Source organism: Tamandua tetradactyla, chromosome 11 (genome assembly GCF_023851605.1).
Source record: "Tamandua tetradactyla isolate mTamTet1 chromosome 11, mTamTet1.pri, whole genome shotgun sequence".
Taxonomy (NCBI): Eukaryota; Metazoa; Chordata; class Mammalia; order Pilosa; family Myrmecophagidae; genus Tamandua; species Tamandua tetradactyla.
The window spans coordinates 46,837,923-46,857,892 of record NC_135337.1 but is presented as its reverse complement, the minus strand read 5'-3'; the positions used below and the strand labels follow the sequence as shown (position 1 = coordinate 46,857,892).

The 19,970-nt window shown below is 36.0% G+C and overlaps 1 protein-coding gene across 4 annotated transcripts in view; it reads left to right on the top strand.

The window, feature by feature from the left end:
• The window catches only part of PTGFR (prostaglandin F receptor), a 49,924-nt gene extending 36,789 nt beyond the window's left edge, over positions 1 to 13,135 (top strand). For all 4 annotated transcript variants that reach the window (XM_077120525.1, XM_077120522.1, XM_077120524.1 and 1 more), the window contains exon 3: positions 9,229 to 13,135. In XM_077120525.1, the coding sequence (XP_076976640.1) occupies positions 9,229 to 9,528 (300 nt within the window). In that variant the 3' untranslated portion in view covers positions 9,529 to 13,135. The remainder of the gene's footprint in view (positions 1 to 9,228) is intronic.
• The last annotated feature ends 6,835 nt before the right edge of the window (positions 13,136 to 19,970 follow it).

The following is a 19,970-nucleotide window of genomic DNA, read 5'->3' as shown; positions in this document are numbered from 1 at the left end:
TTTAGGTAGATTAGGAGGAGGATGCAAATCATTTCTATAAGAGAAAGGGAAAAATTATGTTTCCAGCATTTATGAATTATTTAATGAATGAAATAAATTAGTTGAATGACTGAGACTGGAAAACCAGTTAGGGACCTATAACATAATGCCCTGGATTTTAAATGATGAGATGCTATGCAACACTAATTAAGTGAGGGCAGGGAAAGCAAGGTATGGATTAGAGAGGCACCATGAAAGCAGACCAAAGGGCATGTGCATCTCTCTGCTGTCAACAAGGGGCACAAATTCATCCTAAATGTTTAAATGGGTGCTAGGTCAAGTTTGACATCTGAGGCTTCAGAACTAGATATTTATACCATCAAGTAAATCTGTTAATATAGAGTCAGTTACCTAAGACTATGACTGCGTATTTATGTATAAATATTTCTATATCCATACTTCCATGTCTTTAAATAATTTGTAAAACAAGCAGGGAAAGTTGAGGGTCATTTTATTTTATGTATTCACCAAGAATTAAATAAGTAATAAACTTATCTCCTGTAATGCAGTAAGAGCTAGGATCAGTTCATAGGGGTTCATGCAGGGAATAAAGTAACATAATCGTCGAGGCACACAGGAGTAGTTTGTCCAGATCACAGGAGATGATTGTTGCTCTGAACTTTGAACTCATTGGAGTGTTGTGTTTATTTCTGTTCAGTGCATTTTTTTAAGGGAAGATTGGGACACTAGAGTGTAGGAGGTGGGCAGCCAGTGATTTGCAAACTATGTTAAGAAACAGTTGAAGAAATGGAGAAGTATATAATGCTAGCATTATTTTAAAGGCACATGAAAGGCTGACATTTATTTAGCAAGTGAACTTAATTAGAGCATGCTCTGGAGAACAAAACAAGGATACGTAGAGTACATTTTAACTTATAATAATAGAACTTTCAACAACTCCACACAGATAATAATGGCGCAAACTCTCTCATGAGGAATGCTGAGTCTTTTCCAGCAGATGCTTAATGACACCTTCAAGGAATTTCTGCTTTGCAAAGATTGGACTAGAAATAAGAGACTTTCCTGTGTCCTCTAAGATTTTGTAAATCTGCCTTGTCATGTGCAATGGATGTCAACATCCTGTGTGTGTGTGGAATGAATGAGGGCACATTTCTGTTTCTCCTGTTGTCAGAATTCCTTAAATTACCTTTCGGCTTTAATCCCTGATGCATGAATTTAGTCTTAGTGGTAGTGATTACACAAACATAGAAGCCTTTACTGCAGACCATGACTAGTTTGGGATTAAGACATTTATTTAGACTGAATTCCCTGGACCCTTCTGACTTGTAAACAAATGATCCTGAGCCTGGTTGTTTGCCTCTGCCTTATCATCCTCTGCCTGTCTCAGGGGAAAGGTGTATCTATTTTAATCTGAAGCCAGAAAGACAAAGGCTTCTTCAGGTATTTTTTTGCAGCTGGAGCAGGGTCTGGATTCTGCATTGCGCTCTCCTTCTGTGCTCATCACTAAATTCAGTCTAAATAAATGTCTTAATCCCAAACTAGTCATGGTCTGCAGTAAAGGCTTCTATGTTTGTGTAATCACTACCACTAAGACTAAATTCATGCATCAGGGATTAAAGCCGAAAGGTAATTTAAGGAATTCTGACAACAGGAGAAACAGAAATGGAGTGGGTGGGCAGAAGCAGGGTCAGGGGCAAGAGCAGAAAAGTCAGTTTTCTTGACATTGCAACAGATCTCAAGGGCCTGCTTCCTTCCCTGCCTGGTTGCTGGGAGGTCTGTGCTTCTGCAGCCAAGTGCCTCTGTAACTGTCTCCCACTCCTTAGAAAACGATCTCTACTCTCCTGAGGCAAAGTTTGGTAAAAGTCGGAAAGCCAACTGCAGGGCTCCCAGGCAGATTGTGTATCATTAGGAGGATAGGTCCTGGATGGTCTTTAATTCAGGCCCTGACACTTACCATGGGCAGGTCCCTCATTTTGCTAAGCTTTTTCCCTTTTCTGCAAAATGTAGGGTTGTGAGGTCTTTTTTGAGGTAATGTGTTAAGAAGAACGTTTGTAGCACAGGGAAATTAGTTCCAGTTCCAATTAATATTCATGTCTGTATCTCTCCCTCCTAGGGGGTAAAGCATGCTGTGCTGATTTAAAGGAAACTTTCTGGTTTCCCCCTGGTTCAGGGTATAAAATTAGCTCTCCTTTAACTGTCAGATTTACCCATTAGCGTGGACTAGTGCTGGCCCGTATTTTGATAGTAGGTCAAGTTCTGTGATTTTCTGCAATTTGTAATGAGGACGTTCTCATGACTGTGTAGTGTGTTCTCATTCCATTACGAAGATTTTACTTTCACTGCAACCAAGTAGAGTTCTGTCTGTCTTGGAGAACACATCTTTTGACGGTAGCATTTTGCATTTCCTGATTTTTCCCTTAAAGAAATGGTTACATGTGATATAGCACATATATACATTTTATTTAATTTTGATTTTTTGTTAGTATTTAGTGTCCTGTATTTTATTTTTTTTTCAAAGCCATAAAAAGAAATTAGGACATTATCTTGTAAGAACTAGCAGCAGGGGATCATGGAAAGTTATTCTAGGACATTTTGCCATAAATCTTCCCACCAAATAGGCTGAAAAATAAGTGGAGGCCTGGGAGAAGAGACTAGAATAACAAATGAAAATACATGGACACTACAGATGTTTGTCATGAATTGTTTATAGAGAGATTATCTTTTTGTTTTTTCAGGTGTCAACATTTTTTTCTTTCCTATCATTTTTTTCTTTTTCTATTCAGTTTAACATTTTTTCCTACTATTTCTTTTTCACATCATTTCCTCAGCAGGTATGAGGAGCAAAGTGATGCATATAAAGTATTACACTTTGGCATTGTTCCTTTCCAGAGGGTGAAGATACAGTGTGCCTATTTCCTCATTTCTTTGCAACTCTGAAAGTCTGTATGTAGAAACACAATTGTGCTGTCAGTTGGGCCTTTGATTAATCAGCAAATCAGGCAGAAAAAATAATCTGTACAAATGGTTGTATTTGTTGAAGTTATGTAGACTTGGGGGTGGGAAATATTTCATTGCTGTCCTAATATTAGGTATAAGAAATACAATATGATTTTGTCCTTTTTCTCTTTTTTTGCTATTGTAATATTTCTCTTTTACTCATCTCTGAATCATTCACCGTATGCCACCATGTCTTTTAATTTTAACAGGTATTCAATAAATGGGAAATAATTTAAATATCATTATCTTCTATATCCAGTGATATAGAAATTTATATGATTTAGATATGGAAAATATATAGATGAAAAGATGTGCACTGTCAGTGCTCTACATTTCCATTTGTTACAGCTTTTTTGTAAAAAAGCATTTTATTCTAGAATTGCAAAATAGTGTATTTTTTTCTGAAGGTTCTGATAGCCACTGTTGCAGATATAAAATATTCTGTTTGGAGAATGAGAGCCATAGAGCTAAACCACCACAAATATGTTTCACCTTAAAAATCACCTGTTTCCTTTAGACGGCTTCAGTTAATTACATAATATGTCTTTTCCCAAAATTGCCATTGATGTTAAATTAAAATGAAATTTCTCATTTGAATTTACTCATAGGTGCTATGTGATTTAAAATTAATCATTTATACATGGTTCTTCATCCATCTGTTATCTAAATTAATATGTAGATTAAAATTCTCCCAACATGGAGACGTAACGGTTGTCCCTTGGCCAGATGGATATTTCTCATCATCCTGTTAAGGTTGGATTGTAATTGTACAATCACAATTAACTCCCACTCTTTGTGGTTGTGGAAGTGTCAAACTGAAAGATTAGTCTTTGGATGATAATGCGGTAAGGGCCAAAAATTTGCAAATCAGTGAGAGGTACTTCTGTGTACACTTCCATTTCTCAAAGATGCTTTTCTGAACCAGTCTTCATTCATGATGACAGAGAGGAAAGGAGCAGCCCACTTCCACTGACAATATGAGTTATGAGTGAAAATAACCGCTTCTAACCTATATAAAGAGTATGTATAGTTGCTGTAGACATTGTTCATATGAAAATACATGTTTAAAAAATTCTAGAAAATGGTTTTGTATCAAGGAAGTTGAATGTTCCACCAGAGATGGTTTTGATTATATATGTACTTAAATTTCCTTAAAAAAAAACGGTGCCAAGGAAGCCTTCAGGACAGTTGTGTCAGAACCACAGTAAATTCAAAATAGGAGAAGTAAGGATAACTGAAGTTTTCAAGTACTAGAAAAATTGCAGAAACTTATTTTTATTTTATTCATTTATTTAATTGTATGCTTATGACAGGATCACATTTCATTCTTTTTCCATGTGAGTATCCCATTATTGCAGCACCATTTGTTGAATTTTTGTTTGTGTTTTGTTTGTTTGTTTTGCTTGTTTGTTTGTTTTGGGACGTGCATGGGCTGATAATCAAACCCATGGCAGGCCAGAATTCTACCACTGAACTACCCTTGCACCCCCAGAAACTTATTTTTAATGACCACATCTGTGGTCATGTGCCAGTAAACATGATCATGTACAGTAAAAAAGGCCTGTTGCACCTTTTACTTGTCTTTATTAAACTACTTACAGTGCAATAAACAGTGCACTTACAGTGCAGTTTATTTTCTCCTCCTAGGGATTTCATTCATTCAGTTGATCCAACAAATATTAGTCGACTGTACTACTGCATGCCAGGAGCTGGAGATATAGCAGGGAATAAATGAGACAAAAATATTTGCCTTCAAGAAACTAATAGTTTACTGTCAGAGAAAGAAATAACAACTAGACAAATAAAAATATCATATTTTGCTTTTATGAATACCCCAATTAACTGACTAAATTCTTCAATTTACCACTGTTTTAGACTGTAGACAGCAGCTGGAGTACAGACTTTGGCAGAAAAGTATACAGTTGTAGGGTAAGGAGAAATGTTAATTCCCAGAATAATACAGTGAAGATAAGATTTAACAGGTGAATATGAACGCTGAATCATTAAATCGATATCTCTTTCAGTCTCCAGTATCTCAGAGCAGCTAGAAGTAAAAACCTAAAATTGGGGAATTGTAACCCATGTCAAACTCTGAAATATGTTCTACAACTAACTGTGGTGCTGTACTTTAAAATTTATTGCTTTTTTGTATATATGTTATTTTTCACAAAAAAGAGAAGAAAAAAAGTCAATTGTGATGATAAAAAATATATTTAAGCCTTTTAGCCTCCTATATTCTGGAGCAGCTAGAAGGAAAAATCTGAGAGGATCGTATGGTGTGGCCCATGACAAACTCTGGGATCTGTCCTGTAACTGCTTGTTGAAGAGTGATCTGAAAACTATTGCTTTTTTATTTATTTGCTTTTTATATGTTATACTACACAATAAAAAAGTTTAAAAAAAAATGAAATAAGTCCCAGAATAAAACTTGAGCAAACATGGGCTCTGCTATATATATGAGTAAAGTGGTTTGGAGATTAGTGTCAGTTTTGGTGACCTTAATAGTTGACATAATTGTATTATGTGGTCTAAATGAATGGAGATTTTATTACAACATCTGTTTTGTTGTTTTCAACCTGGCGATGCATATAAGCCCTTCTTCCCATTCATTTTTAACTCATTATTTCTTACGTAATGTTGTGTCATTTCAGACTCAGAGGTATCAGACTAATTCATTGATTTGTCCATAGACTATTCCAACACTCGGCCTTTGTCCACTTCCCACTTAGAAGTCTAATCCTTAACAAAGATAAATAGCCAGTGCCTGCCAAGGCCCAAAGTAAGATATTTTAGAAAAATGACATGTAATATTTCTCTAGTTCCATGTGCTGGGGAGCTCTTGGAAACCAGATGAAAGACTGTGTGTATGATGAGAATCTGTTTGCAACTCTCTGGAATTCAAGTTTGGGTGGGCCAACCAGAGAAGAATGCTTCCAAAATTTGGGTGGTGACTATAGGTCCAGAGAAAAGGGCTTTACACAGTTTTTGTTGGCTCAACATGCAGACATTCCTCATTCTTATCCCCCTTCCTGCCAGACTTCTGCCAGTCTTATCAGATTTCAAGAGTTTCAGGCAATTTTGTGGCAACATCAGAGCTACCTTCTTCCACATACACAGATGTGCATAAATAATCCACATTGGCTGTGATTTTCTAGTAAAGATGCATATTTCACCAAATTGTTTGGGAAGAAAAAGCCAAATTACTATGTAAAATATTTGCAGATTAGAGGTAAACCTTTCGAAAGAGAAAACCAAAGTCCTCTGTAGTTCTACTGTCTAGATTTAACCAATGAAAGCACTGATGATACATCCCAGGCATTTTTCTATGTACAAAATCGCATGTTTGTTTTATTTCAAATTTGGGATCACACAGTCAATACAGTTTGGTAACTTTTTTTTTTAATTAATTAATTATTTATTTGAGGATGGACAGGCACTGGGAACCTGGGTGTCCAGCATGGCAGGCGAGAATCTGCCTGCTGAGCCACCGTGGCCCGCCCGGTAACTGTATATTTAAGTTAGCACTGAATTACGAACATTTGCTCTATTAAATACTCTTTTAACATGATTTAATGCCTGCATGCCTATCCATTATGTGAAATTAACATAATTTATCTGTTGTTGGATACTTCAGTTGTTCTGCATTTTCCCTGTTACTTTCTTTTAGATAAATACTCCACCCGCACCTCTTCTAGTGACATTGTGATTAGCGCAGTTCTGCAGCTGAGCCTTGTGCCACCTGTCTTCAAGGCTGAGGTTGAGCGTCAAAGGAAGGAGAGAAGGTGCAAGTGGGTGCCTGGGTACTGCCAAGGTGTTCTGAAGAGAAGCTCGGACACTGGGCTTATTCAGCAGAGGGCTCAGTGCCTGTTTATAGCCGGTGATTACCATTTGCAGAGAAGAAGGGAGAATCAGAGGAGTGGGTGCCATATAACTCAGGCAGTTTTAATTGGTACATCTCTAAACCAGGGCCAGCTGCCCTGTGCAATTGCATAGAACTTCTTCATTCCCAATTGGGGAGCAGTGTCTTGCTGAGATCCCCATGAACACACCTACTCATTAATGGGAAATGCACTTACTTATAATTTTTGAAGCAAGAGAAACATTTATTTGTTCATCCTTGAAGAAGAAAAATCTAGCAAGCTAGATTCTGAGTCCCATGAGGCCAGGTACAGGGTCTCTTGTTCACTGTTGTTTGCATAGCAGCTAGCATATTGCTTGGCACATAGCAGATGATCAATATTTGGTGAGTAATGAAAATATATATAAAGAGAAAATATCTCAGTTCATCTACCAGGCAAGTCTTGGCCCTTCTGTCTCCTAAAATGAACTGAGCCTATATAGATGTATTTTTTCAATATAGTTGGGGGGCACAGTGAAACAAGAATTTGTACCTGACCCAGGTACTATTGTATGAAGACTGTTATTTTTTCTGTATTGAAAACTCAGTCTGCCTTATTTAGCTAAGGAATATTTAGGCTTGCTATTTCATACGTGATTTCCCCAGGAAATGAACTTTAAGGGAATGAACCATTTCCCAAGGGGTATGCCTGCACAAGATTTTGTTCCTTAGTGGTAACAAACCACCCTTGAATCCTTCACTAGTGGATACTGCTGCCTTAACACTTTTAGAAACATTTTAAGCCTCAAAATACTAGATTCTTGTAATGGTTAGTCAGATGTTTCTCTGATTATTAGTTGCCCTGCTACTAGAGATAGTGTCAATGAATAAACATTACACATGATTGCATTCATACCAACAGCTCTGAGTACATCCTAGGTGTCAACTCTCTACTAGGTATGAGAAATAAAAAGAAAAATGAAAGTTACTTATAGATATAAATAAATGCATAATTATTATGCAGTAAGATATTTCACTGGGTATGAACAGGGTACTGTGGGAGCCCAGAGGAGAGAACAACTTGATTTGCTAATTTGTCTTGGCAGAGTTGAGGGGAAGTTTCATGGAGGTGAGCTCGTTTTTACATGGGTTTTGAAGGATGGATAGGAGTTTTTTTTTTTACAAACAGAAAGGAAGCATAGGAGTTCAAAACAAAGGGATCACGCAAGCCAAAGTTCAGAAAAAGCATAGTGCAACTGGAACAGGTGAGGATTCACAGTGGTTGAAGCATAGGGTATTTGCGGAGATGAGATTATAGCAGTAGACTCCAGAGGCATCAACGAGGTGTCTGCTAAGGAGTTTGTGCTGCATTGTGTAGATAAAGAAGGTTTTGATAAGGGGCATTTATCCTTCAACCATTAGTATTATCAGGCAAAATTAAGACATTTATTTTTGATAATGGTCCTTTAAGAAGATTAGGAGGACTTGATTTTCTTTTTATTGGGATTTATCTTGGTGATATAATGATACAAGCCTTCCTTAATTTTTCAGCTTCAAATTTGTTCATTTATATCTTGTTTTCATGGTCCAGGATGTTTTTAAAGCTTCATGGTTTGTCTGTTCTGCATCTGTTTGGAGGTCCAAACTAAGCTCAATGATTTGGCCAGTCTAACCTATTGCTGGGACCATTTATGGAACTGATTCTGTAAATATGATCTTTTCAACCTCATGGGTGTTCAAGAAGTGGAGATATGAGACCAAAATATACCTTATTATTAAGTTACAGTGGTTAGTGTGGAGGGGAACCTAATTTCCTCAAAGCCCTTAGAACTTTCCATTGCATACTTTTTGGAATATTTTAGTCAAGTTAAGGATAGGGTGAGGGATATACAAAAAGGAATATGAAAAAGAAAATACTGTATTATTGTAGTAACCAAACAAAATTCTTGAGTAACTTTTCAGAACAATGCCATGAGCCATGCATAAATTAATACCAGGTGCTCTAAATTCATCTTCAAACTCTGTTAGCTTATCCATACATCAGTGTACTTAGTTAAGTACACTGTAGGTTTTTAATTGAAATATACAAATATGTTTTGGCTTTGAAATTACTGTTCATAGTTGCTGAAAAGCTCAGTTACTGAGCTTTATAGTTATGCACATTTATAGTTATTATAATTATGCACATTTGATTTACCATAGAAATGATCTTCTTTTGTAGCTCTGATGTCAACTTGAATTCAAAGGATTCAAATGTATGAATTAATTTGGCAGCTATTGTTCATTTCTTTTTTTAGTGATAACATCATTTTGTGGATAGTAGAATGAATACTTCTCTAGAACTGAAAAAAATGTCTGTATTAATTGATTTCTCAATTTTTTTTCTTTTCCAGGTGACAATGGCCAACATTGGAATAAATGGAAACCGGTCTCTGGAGACTTGTGAAACAACACTTTTTGCTCTCCGAATGGCAACTTGGAATCAAATTTTAGATCCCTGGGTGTATATTCTTCTACGGAAGGCTGTCCTTAAGAATCTCTACAAGATTGCCAGACGCTGTTGTGGAGTGCATGTCATCAGCTTACATATGTGGGAGCTTAGCTCCATCAAAAGTTCCTTAAAGGTTGCTGCTATTTCTGAGTCACCACTTGCAGAGAAAATAAGTCAGCAAGCACCTAGGTCAATAGGATAGTAAGTCACTGTAGGTCTAGAGCAAAATAAAAAAGAAAACATTTTGGCAGTATTTCAGTTAATTGGATACATGAATTTATAACCTAACTGGAAAATTCAGATCTCGGCATGTAGTTTGTGGGGCAATTTTGTAAGATTTGGCTGTTGAAAATTTGTTAACTGGATATTTCATGTTATCGACTTGCTTTGTGTTGACTTGAGTTAAACACAATGAAATAATACCACTGAAGTAAAATTGGAAGCAGTTTTGAGCCTATCTGTGTTATCCATGCTTTTGGAGTGAGTAGGACTCTGTTGAGGCCTAAAGCATGTACTTGTCCTGTTTGTCAGAGAACATTTTAATGCTGCCTGTACGTTGAAATGGCCACTTTGGGGCCACAATTCTGCAACTATCCCATAAGGTCAAACACAATGAAATGGAGGCCCAACATTCTTATTTTTCTGGACTGCTTCACCACTCAGTGTGAAGGTTCAGTCAATATACACATGGTCACATCACATGGAATTCACTGTGGGACTTATAATGACCTTCAAATACAGCTGGTGTGGTTGTAAAGTTGCTGGATCTTGTGACTTATTTAGAATGAGCCCTTCCTTGTCCTATTTGACAGATATGACTGCTTGTGTTTATGATGAAAGTAAATTGTTGTTTGAAGGTTTGTTTGCTTGTTTGTTTGTTTTGGTAAGCCATAGATTTGCACAGTAAGCAAAGAATCCCTTTCCTCTGAAAATTCTAGTGCACTGTTGCATAATAAATAATTTTTAGAGAAATAGAGACTCCATCTCAGCACATATACGGGTAACATGCATTATAAATGTTCCTTCAAGTTTTGCCATCTATAATGGATGAAGCAAACTGAACTTAAACCCCAGTGTTTGGTGCAAGCAGCTTTGGCAAAAGGCACTTCATCTTGAGCTGTCATTTCTGCATCAGAGAACCAAAGAAACAGAATCTATATTTCCTATTCAAAGACTATCTGTAGCTAGTACGTTCTTGCTGTATACCTACACAAACACACACAGAGGGACATCAGAAAGTTCTGTTGCTAGAAGATTCCTTAGATATGCAAGATGAGCTCTTATAAAGCCTGTTTCTACCAGAGTCATGGGGTGTTTGGCGATGAGCCAAGCATTTGGGAATCATCATTTCAATGGTTAATCAGGGCATCAAAGGATAATAATCTGTGTCCAAATTTCCCAATACTAATGCAAACTTTGCCTTTCCTGGTTTGTATAATTCAACCTAAGGAATTTTAGTAATTATTTAAAACATTCTGAATCCATCAGAGCATAGGTTACGAAGCGCTGCTTTATAATTGGTAAATGCATTTCTTTCAAAGAATTCTTTAATTAATTTGGATCCATTTTAAAACTGATGTCAGATTCTCCAGAAAATCTGCACTTCAATTAGACTTAAATGATTATATTCTTAAATTTCTGCTCTTGACTGAGAATTTACATTGGTAGCCCTTGTAAAGTTTTGTGAATTTTGGTAAATGCTCATGAATTAATTAAAAGAAAGCCAAATAGCTGCCTTGGAGATTTAAAGGCAAACATTTTGCCAGGGGATTTAAAGAAGGGAAATACATATATACACACAGGCAAATGATATTGTTAATTTAAAACCAGTGAATGATTAATCACACCAGCTTAGAGTGTTCTTATAAATAGAGCTCATGATAGATTCTCAATAAATATTGCCAAACTGAATTGCAGGCAAAAGTTTTCTTGTGAAAAATGAACATGAAATTGCAAGTTTTTGTGCATTTTTAATTTAAACTGACAGTTTAATTTAAATATAAATTTAGGCTGACAATTGCATATTGGTTAGTTTGGTGTATGCACACACACACACACACACACACAATCTCTAGTGTATTTTCTTTAAAAAAAATCCATTACAACTTGTGCTTGTCAATATATTACCCAGATGTTCTCATGTATTTCAAGAGCAGTCAATGCCCAGAAGAACTGTGAGATAGTTTAGAGGAGATGTTTATTTCCCACAGCTTTTTAAGGTTGTCAGTGTTCTTTGAACTGAGGCACAGAGAACCAAAACCCCATCTCATTGTGCTGAGTAGGGTCTTGTAGTGAAGACTTCCATGCATTGCATCTTGGGGGAGGTATAGAAAAGAAACTCATTCAGAGGCTCCAGGTCTCTTCTGGAGGATTCTAACTTGGTGGCAGAATTGTTGCTCTTTGCCATCACCCTGGCCATGCATATTTATTTAGTAAATATTTGGACATGACCGTGTGTAATTGCATGAACATGCAAGGCTTGAGGGGATGACAGGGGAGGCACTCTAGGTTTTATTTTTCTAAATTCTAGTCCCTAAAGATTTGGGGGAGTGACATCTATGGGAGGTGTATCTATGCTTTCAAGCACAAGTTTAGGACAACCAAATTGGTCTTACAGTAATGTTAAAGTCAAGAAGTAGACAAAAAATTGAAAAAAAATTAGTAAAAGAATATGCCTGTGTATTGTTTTGGTTTTTCTTCTTAGGAAAATAAAGTGAACACAACAATGTGAATATTTGATTTAGAATTTTATTTCTGTTGCAGTGGAGGTTAACAATTTATTGTGTAATGGAAAATAGATTCAATAACTTTCATATAAATGTTCTAAGTAGAAGGATTTTTTGTTCAACTTTCTGAAAATAGTACAATTAGTTTTCAACAACTTTACCAAGAAGTATTTTAATCTGTATTTGAAAATTCAGAATTAGACCACCAGAGGAGCTGAATTTCCTTTCTCACTAGGTAAAGTAATATCCAAACAATTTCAGATAATATTTGTTTATGATTACTCTGTAGAAATTATTTGAAACACCAAGCTTTTGTTTTCAGTGTTTGTGAGTTTTAAAAAAAGAATACCAAAAAATACACATGGATTTTTATAATTATGATTGCAAGGACAGACAGTTTCTGATTCATAATTAGTTGTGGGTGTATCTAGAAAATTCAGAACTTTCTCTGATGGATTTAGCTAGGTAATGGAAGTATTCTTTAAAAATTGTTTTTCCCTAGAGCCAGAAAGTTGCTTCTCATTATTTGTATAGCTAAAGTGGGAAAAAAAAACCCTATAAGTTCACATGCACACATATATATCTATCTGTGTTAAGTAACAAATGGTCTGATTTGCTCACTTTCAGACTTGAAAAGGAAAACCTGTTTTAGTTTTGTGCCTAAACTGAATATAGAACTCAAATAACTGAGCACTTATTAAACAGTTAGAATAAACTTTTTGTGAAACCTGTTGCTAGCTTCACCTGTTTCACCATCAATGCTCCAAATTAATAAACTGCCTAAACCAGAATTAAAGAATACAAATGTACACTCTCTTACTTCTTTATCTGGATGTCAGAATAATTTGCTAGCTACTAGATAAATTTGGACTTCAACTTGTTACTGATAAATTATTAATAAATGAAATGTGTTTCTCTTTGTTATGAGAATAAATGTATTTGTGCCCTTAATACTTGTATAAGAGATTCAGTAGTGATATGTATATTTTGTTGCTTGCATCAGTGTGCAACTCACGTACTCTTAGTGCTTTGTAAATTTAAAACTTCAAACAAATGATTTTATAATAAACTGGGATTACTGTTTATCAGGAGTGGTTATTTATAGGAGGGTCATATAGAATTTGGGGCTCTTGAATCTAAATTGCTATTTTTATCTGCTATTAAATGGGCAGAAACTCAACTTGCTTTCCATTATTTCCTTTTGGTACCCTATCCCTGCTCTGTCATCTGCTCTCTTTTTCCTGTACTTAAGCAAGTCATAATTCAGACGGATTTCTAAAATGTGCCATCCTAGGTGTCAGAAGAGACCAGTTATGTCCACGATGACAAATAATCCCCAAACTTCAGTTCCTTCAACCCATAAGGGTTTATATCTCAACTATATGGTACCTGTCTACTCAGATGAGAGCCCTCTCTGCATACTGTCATCATTTAGAGACCTCGAATGCCAAAACAGCCACCCTCTTTGATATTGCTGGCCCCATGTGAGAGGAAATAAAAAGAAATAGCAAATCACTCATTTGTTCTTAGACCTTCTACTTGGAGATAATATTCATCATTTTTGCTCACACTTCTCTGAGCAAGCAAGTGATATGGTCTTACTAACTTCAAGGAGGATGGGGAATATAATCCTATGATAACCTTAGGAGAAGAACTGAAAGTAATTGATGGATAGTACTAATGGCTTCGATATTAGGCAAATCATTTTTACTTTTGCCTTCCTATTAGCATTCAAACAGGAACCATGGTCCCCCCTGTCCCTTAGGAAATTCATTGGATGAAAACATTTAGGACTCACTTTATAAGTACTGAGAAATATGTTCTTGTAATCTATAACGATAAGGCAGAATGAATGCTGCATTTATGTTTGTACTTGATAGAAATTTTAGATTTTTTTGAAAATCACTGTAGAATAAAAAGGGAAAAGCTTGATTTATAAAAATGCAGCAGATGAGGTGTTTCTGTACAGTGCACAGCATTGCTTAGTGGCAGCATAGTCTGAGAAGGTTGGATTTCTAGTAAATAAGACTGACCGAAATGTACATTTGCCTTTGCACTGTTTCCTTATGAAATCAAGAGGAAGTAGTTTGAATGTTTTTACACTACCAAAAAATCTTGTATTTGCTGAATATATATTTTTAGTTCATAATTTAGTTAAAATATAAATGGCATATGAAAGAAAATGAAAATTCTATTTTAATATTTATCTTTTCATGATGTAATAGAGATACAGAATTGTTGAAATCTAAAAGAGCTTTATTTTAGATTTGAAATGCACTTTAACTTTCCATTTAAAAAAGGAAAAGTTCTCCTTAGAGTATCATAATTTACTTTATTTGAATTATATTGAATTGGTAAAACCCCCCAGATAACAAAGATGCTTTCTATTGTTGCTATAGTGATATATTTCTTTTCTTTGTTAAGTTGGCAAAGTGTATACACACCCTCTCTTCACCTACTTTGTATTTTAGCAATTTTCAAAAAATTTCCAATTTGATAGGCAAAAATACATCATTTTAAAATCATACTTTATGTTCATTTCCATTTCCCATTGCTAATGAAAGTGAGCAGCTTTTCATATGACTGTTAGTCACTTGATTTCCTCGGAATTTCCTGACCATCCATTTTTAATATCAATTTTTAAAATTGATTTATGGAGGTCTATATATATATATATTTATATATTATGGATATTATTCTTTTATTTTTTTACTTACATTACAAATTCTTTTCTCATAGAATGCCATTTTCTTATGTGCTTATGGTATATTTCACTATATATGAATTTTTAATTTTTGCTTAGGCAGATTTAATCTTTTATGGAATCTTTACTTTTTTGCTTATTTAGACTTTCTCTACACAAATATTATAAATATATCATCCTATATCATCTTCTACAATTAGAATTTTGTGCTCTTAATCTTTAGATTTTGTAGTTTTCATGGAATTTAATTTTTCATCTCATGTGAGATAGAGATCCAACTTTTATTTTTTAATCCCAAATGTATAACCAATAGGACCACACCATAATGGTAATTTTAGAAAAAAAATTTAGTTATTTTTTAAAGTCTTATCTTGTAGAAATTTCCATAAGCTTCTTGAAATATTGAACATACCTCCCCTGGCTTCTTTTGTTACCTTAGATTGGAAAATAATAGCCTAGATTATAAAATTATCAAAATAGTACTACTTTATTATTCATTGATGACATTATCTACCTATCACCAATGTAGTGTGGTCTTAGAGTTGATTTTCTAGTAGAGAACATAATTTTATATAATGCCATTTTCTTTTTTTGTGACAGATATTGCCTGTAACAATAGGATAGAGTTTCCAGAGGTAAATGGGCTAATTAGGAGTAAAGTTAGTGATGTTAAGATGAAGCAACACTAATTGTTGCACACAAGGGTTGAAACAGTGGCCTCCAATGTATTGGCACTATCGCCACTCCGGTGATTTCTCAAATGTTAGCATACTTCAGGTTTATTTAGAGGACTTGTCCAACCAAATTGTCCACCCCAGAGACAGATGCAGTAGGTCTCAGATAAAGCTAGAGAATTTACACTTTAACAAGGTGCCTGGCTATGGTGATACTGTGGTCCTGTGGAACACACTTTGAGAATCAGTCTAATCTAGGCTAACCTACCGCAGATGGTAATGTTGTGAAACAGTATAAAAGAATAATGAAGCGTTTTGACAATGCAAAATGCTGTCATTATTTTTGTAGGAACAGTTTCATTTCTTTCTTAAATATATATTTTTTGCCCAACCACAAATAAATTGAACCTGAAAAATGTAAGGGCTATGCAGAAAAGGGCTAGAAGAACATGAAATGACACAGATTAAGATGGTAAAATTTACAAATAAAAACATAAAACAGACATAAGTGAGGCTAAGGTTCATGTGAATAGCTGGTTGCACATCTTTTATTTCAGAAGGAATTTTGTCATCATGTAGATTGAAAAAATTCCCATAGTACTCTTTGGGAATATTGCTTACATGAAAAAAATCTAACCAAAAGCATTTATTCTAAAAGAAAAGTTCAGAGTCATTTGGATTAATTTTAAATTTTTCTCCTTACACTTTTGTTTTAGTTTGCTGCCAGAATGCAATACACCAGAAATGGAATTTTTTTTTTAGGTGCATGGTCCAGGAATTGAACCTGAGCCTCTGGCATGGAAGGCAAGTATTCTACCACTGAATCACCCAAACACCTGAAATGGTTTTTATAAAGGAGATTTGTTTAGTTACAATTTTAGTAATTTTAGAAGATACACAGCAATATCTGCTGGGCTTCCTTCCCATTTTCTGGGTTCAAACAGCTTTCCCTAGGCTATGTCCTTTCTTCATCTCCAAACATCTGGGCCTGAGCCAATTCTGAGCTCTGAACTGCATTGCGTGGGCTGTACTGAGCTCCTCACTCTTCTGACATCTCTTTTAAGCCCCATTCATTGTGGAAGGCACTCCCTTTAGCCACTTCAGTTGTAATCAGCTATAGATGAATTTCACATGCTGATGATTTAAGTCCACAGCAACCAAACAACTGGGCACTATCATCTGGCCAATTTGACACCTGAACCTAACTACTACAGAGTTCACCCCTTGTCATCTTGACAATTATACATCACCTTAAACCTACACTTAATCTCTAAAGAGAAAACAATAACAGGCATAGTTTTCATCTAACAATGCTCATCTGTCCTGCATACCATTCACTACATTTTTCCATATATAAAATACATTTATTTCATCACAATATCACAAGAGCCTTAAACCATTTCAGTAACGATACAAAATCAAAACCAACTCAAAAATAGTACAAAATATCAACAAAGTTAGTTACAGGCATGGTCTGTCCCAAAGCAAATTCTACTCTTGCTGTGAACCTGTGAACTTAGAACAAGTTATCTGCTTCCAATATAGAAAGAAGGAACAGTCATAGGATAAATGATCCCATTGCCATAGGGAGAAATTGGAAGGAAAACAGGAATCACTGGACCTAAATAATTCTGTAAACCTCCATTAGATTTCAAAGTTTGAGAGTCATTCATTCTTGGGCTTTATAAAGCAGTAGTATCACCCTTTCCAAGGGCCTATGGAGTGACCTTGTTCTCTCCAAACACTAGGATGAGGGTTGCAACATTGGGGAACATTGGGGAGATCACCTTATTTTGAGCCCCACCCTCCTCCAGCATCTAGGTGGCAACAGAGTCTCTGCTATCTCCAGAACACAATGCTCAACCCCTTCAGAACAATGTGGTGGCAGCCAGGCTCCCCCCCCCCCCCCACCCCCGCCCCAATCCCCAGGGAATGTGCTCCTCCCTCTCTGAGGCCTGGGGCACCAGAACTCTTCCTGAACATTGAGGCAGGAGGCCCCTCCTTTGCTTCTGGGGCAAAGTCCCCCCACCCCCACCATGCACAGGTATATTCACTCTACTGGCCTGAGGTTTCTTGGTTTCAAACCTTAGCTCCCATGGTTCTGCTGCTGAGGCCATTCTTCCTTTAATCTGTCCCTTTTCTGTCCCTTTTAGTCCAGACTGGCAGTAGTTCTGCTTGTACAGGTCTCACAAAACATTTGTTGACTTGGCATACAGCATGCAGGGATTGAAGCCATCAGAAAATATGACCTTCCACAAATCCTTTCTGGATAACTCCATCCCTAATCCTGGCTTGTCTTGTAATGGCTGACTGGTTCCATGTTTGTTTAAATCCTCACATGGGGCATTATTCTCTGGGGTCTCACTTTCTGGAAGCCCAGAATTTTCCAGATCATCAATTTCTGGTTTCTTTGCATCCAAAATTTCAGTCCTCAATTCATCCCTTTCTTGTTGCATTTTACTATAAGCTGTAAAGAGAAATCAGGCCACATCCTCCACATTCAGCGTAGAAATTTCCAGCATTGAGATCATCGAATTCAAGTTCTCCTTTCCATCCAGCACCAGGATTCAAAAGCCAAGTTTTCTGCCTCTTCAAAACAAGGGTTACCCTCCTTCCAATCTGCAATGGAAGTATTTTAGCTTTCACATTTCTATGTACAATCTCTTCAAAGCAATCTAGGCTTTCTCTATCAAGTTCCTCAGAATTCTTCCATAATCCTCCCCCATCCCTTTAAAAAGCCATTCCAACATGTTTGATAATTTGCTAACACAGCAGCACCCTACTCCTCTGTTTTAGTTTGCCAAAGCTGTTGGAATGCAATATACCAGAAATGGAATTGCTTTTGTAAAGGGGATTTGTTTAGTTACAATGTTACTAATTTGGGAAGGCACATGATGATGTCTGCTGGACTTCTCTCCCAGCTTCTGGATTCAACAGCTTTTCCTGGGCATGTACTTTCTACATCTCCAAATGCCTGGGTCTGAGCCAGTTCTATGCTGTGTTGTGCTGAGCTCCTCTCTCTTCTGACCTCTCCTTTTAAGTCTCACTCATTGCAGAAGGCATTCCCCTGAGGCAACCACAGTTGTAATCAGCCAAGATGAATTTCACATGCTAATGATTTAAGTCCCCAGCAACAGAACAATTGCACGCCATTATCTGGCCAAATTGATACCTGAACTAGACCACTACAACGGCAATGTTCTTTGATTTTTGTATTTTTCACTCTTGTTTGATTCAGTAGGTCCTAAAATAATTTCCTACTCTAGAAAAATAAATCTGTAGAAAGTTGTTTGCTTTCCAAGGAGAATTAAAGGTTAATATAATACTAATACTTTTCATCTGGGACAAGTAAATTATGGTAATGATTAATTCAAAACTATCATAATGACAGTTGAAAATAAGTAGACCAAAACCAAGTAAAATATTTGACCACAAGTCCTATTTTAAAAGCTTTAAAAAATAGAGTCTTTTATAAAAGTCCAAACTTAGAACTGTATTTCTAAGGTGAGGGAGGTGGAGGAGGAAGCAACATCCAGGCTGTGATTTTTCAGGATTTACTTCTACTGGAGAAAGTTCCCCTCGCTTTTAAGATTATATCATTGGTTGCTGGGAGACTTACCAAGGATATCAAATATAAACACAATCTAACAAATGATTTAGTAGTGACTCCTTTAAATGTATCATACTGAAATCTTAGTGCTAAATATACTTATTTGTGAAACTTGGACTATTAGAAGAGTTGAAAACAGCAACAGGATATAGTTCTCTGAAGAGTGGGACATTTATCATTATTTTTATTATTTTGATTTTATAGGATTAGTGATTTTATCACCATGATACTCAGAAGAAAATGCAAGACAGCTCAAAAATGTCTTGTGGGTTAATAAAGCTAAAATTAGAGGTGATGCATAACTATTTGCTTTCCAAATTATGGTTAGACAGATATTGAAATTGTACTTTAGTGATGCCTGAAGGAATAATGGCATTTTCCGTGAGGTAGAATTCTCCACAAGACCTAGCCCTGGCTCCTGCTCATCTTACTCCTTTTCTGACTTGTGGCACACACCTTCCATCCTTATTTCTCCACACGAAACAGAAACTTCTTTTTGTCGGTGCTGGGTTCTAACCACCTAAACTTGAACTTGACCGCTAGGATCTTTTTTGTGATGGCTTCTCAAAGCTTGTTTCTGAGTCCTTTAAATTATTCATTGAATTTATTTAACAAGTATTTTTGTGTGTGCACCAGACTCCATCCTATTCATTAAAGACATAATGTAGAGCAAGTGATCTCAGGCCTTGAAAAATGTGTAGTCTAGTGGGAATCAAAGCTATTGAATCAAAATTAAATAGACATGATAATTAAAACACCGATATGTGCTATGAAAGAAATGTGATGTTTTGAAATGGGAGAAGGGAAGGGGCGATAATCTAGTCTTGGGAATTATATTAGACTTCTTGGGTGAACTGATGTTCAGACTGAACCCTGAAAGATAAGTAAGAATTAACCAAGGAAAAATGATGATGGAGAAGAGTTTTCCAA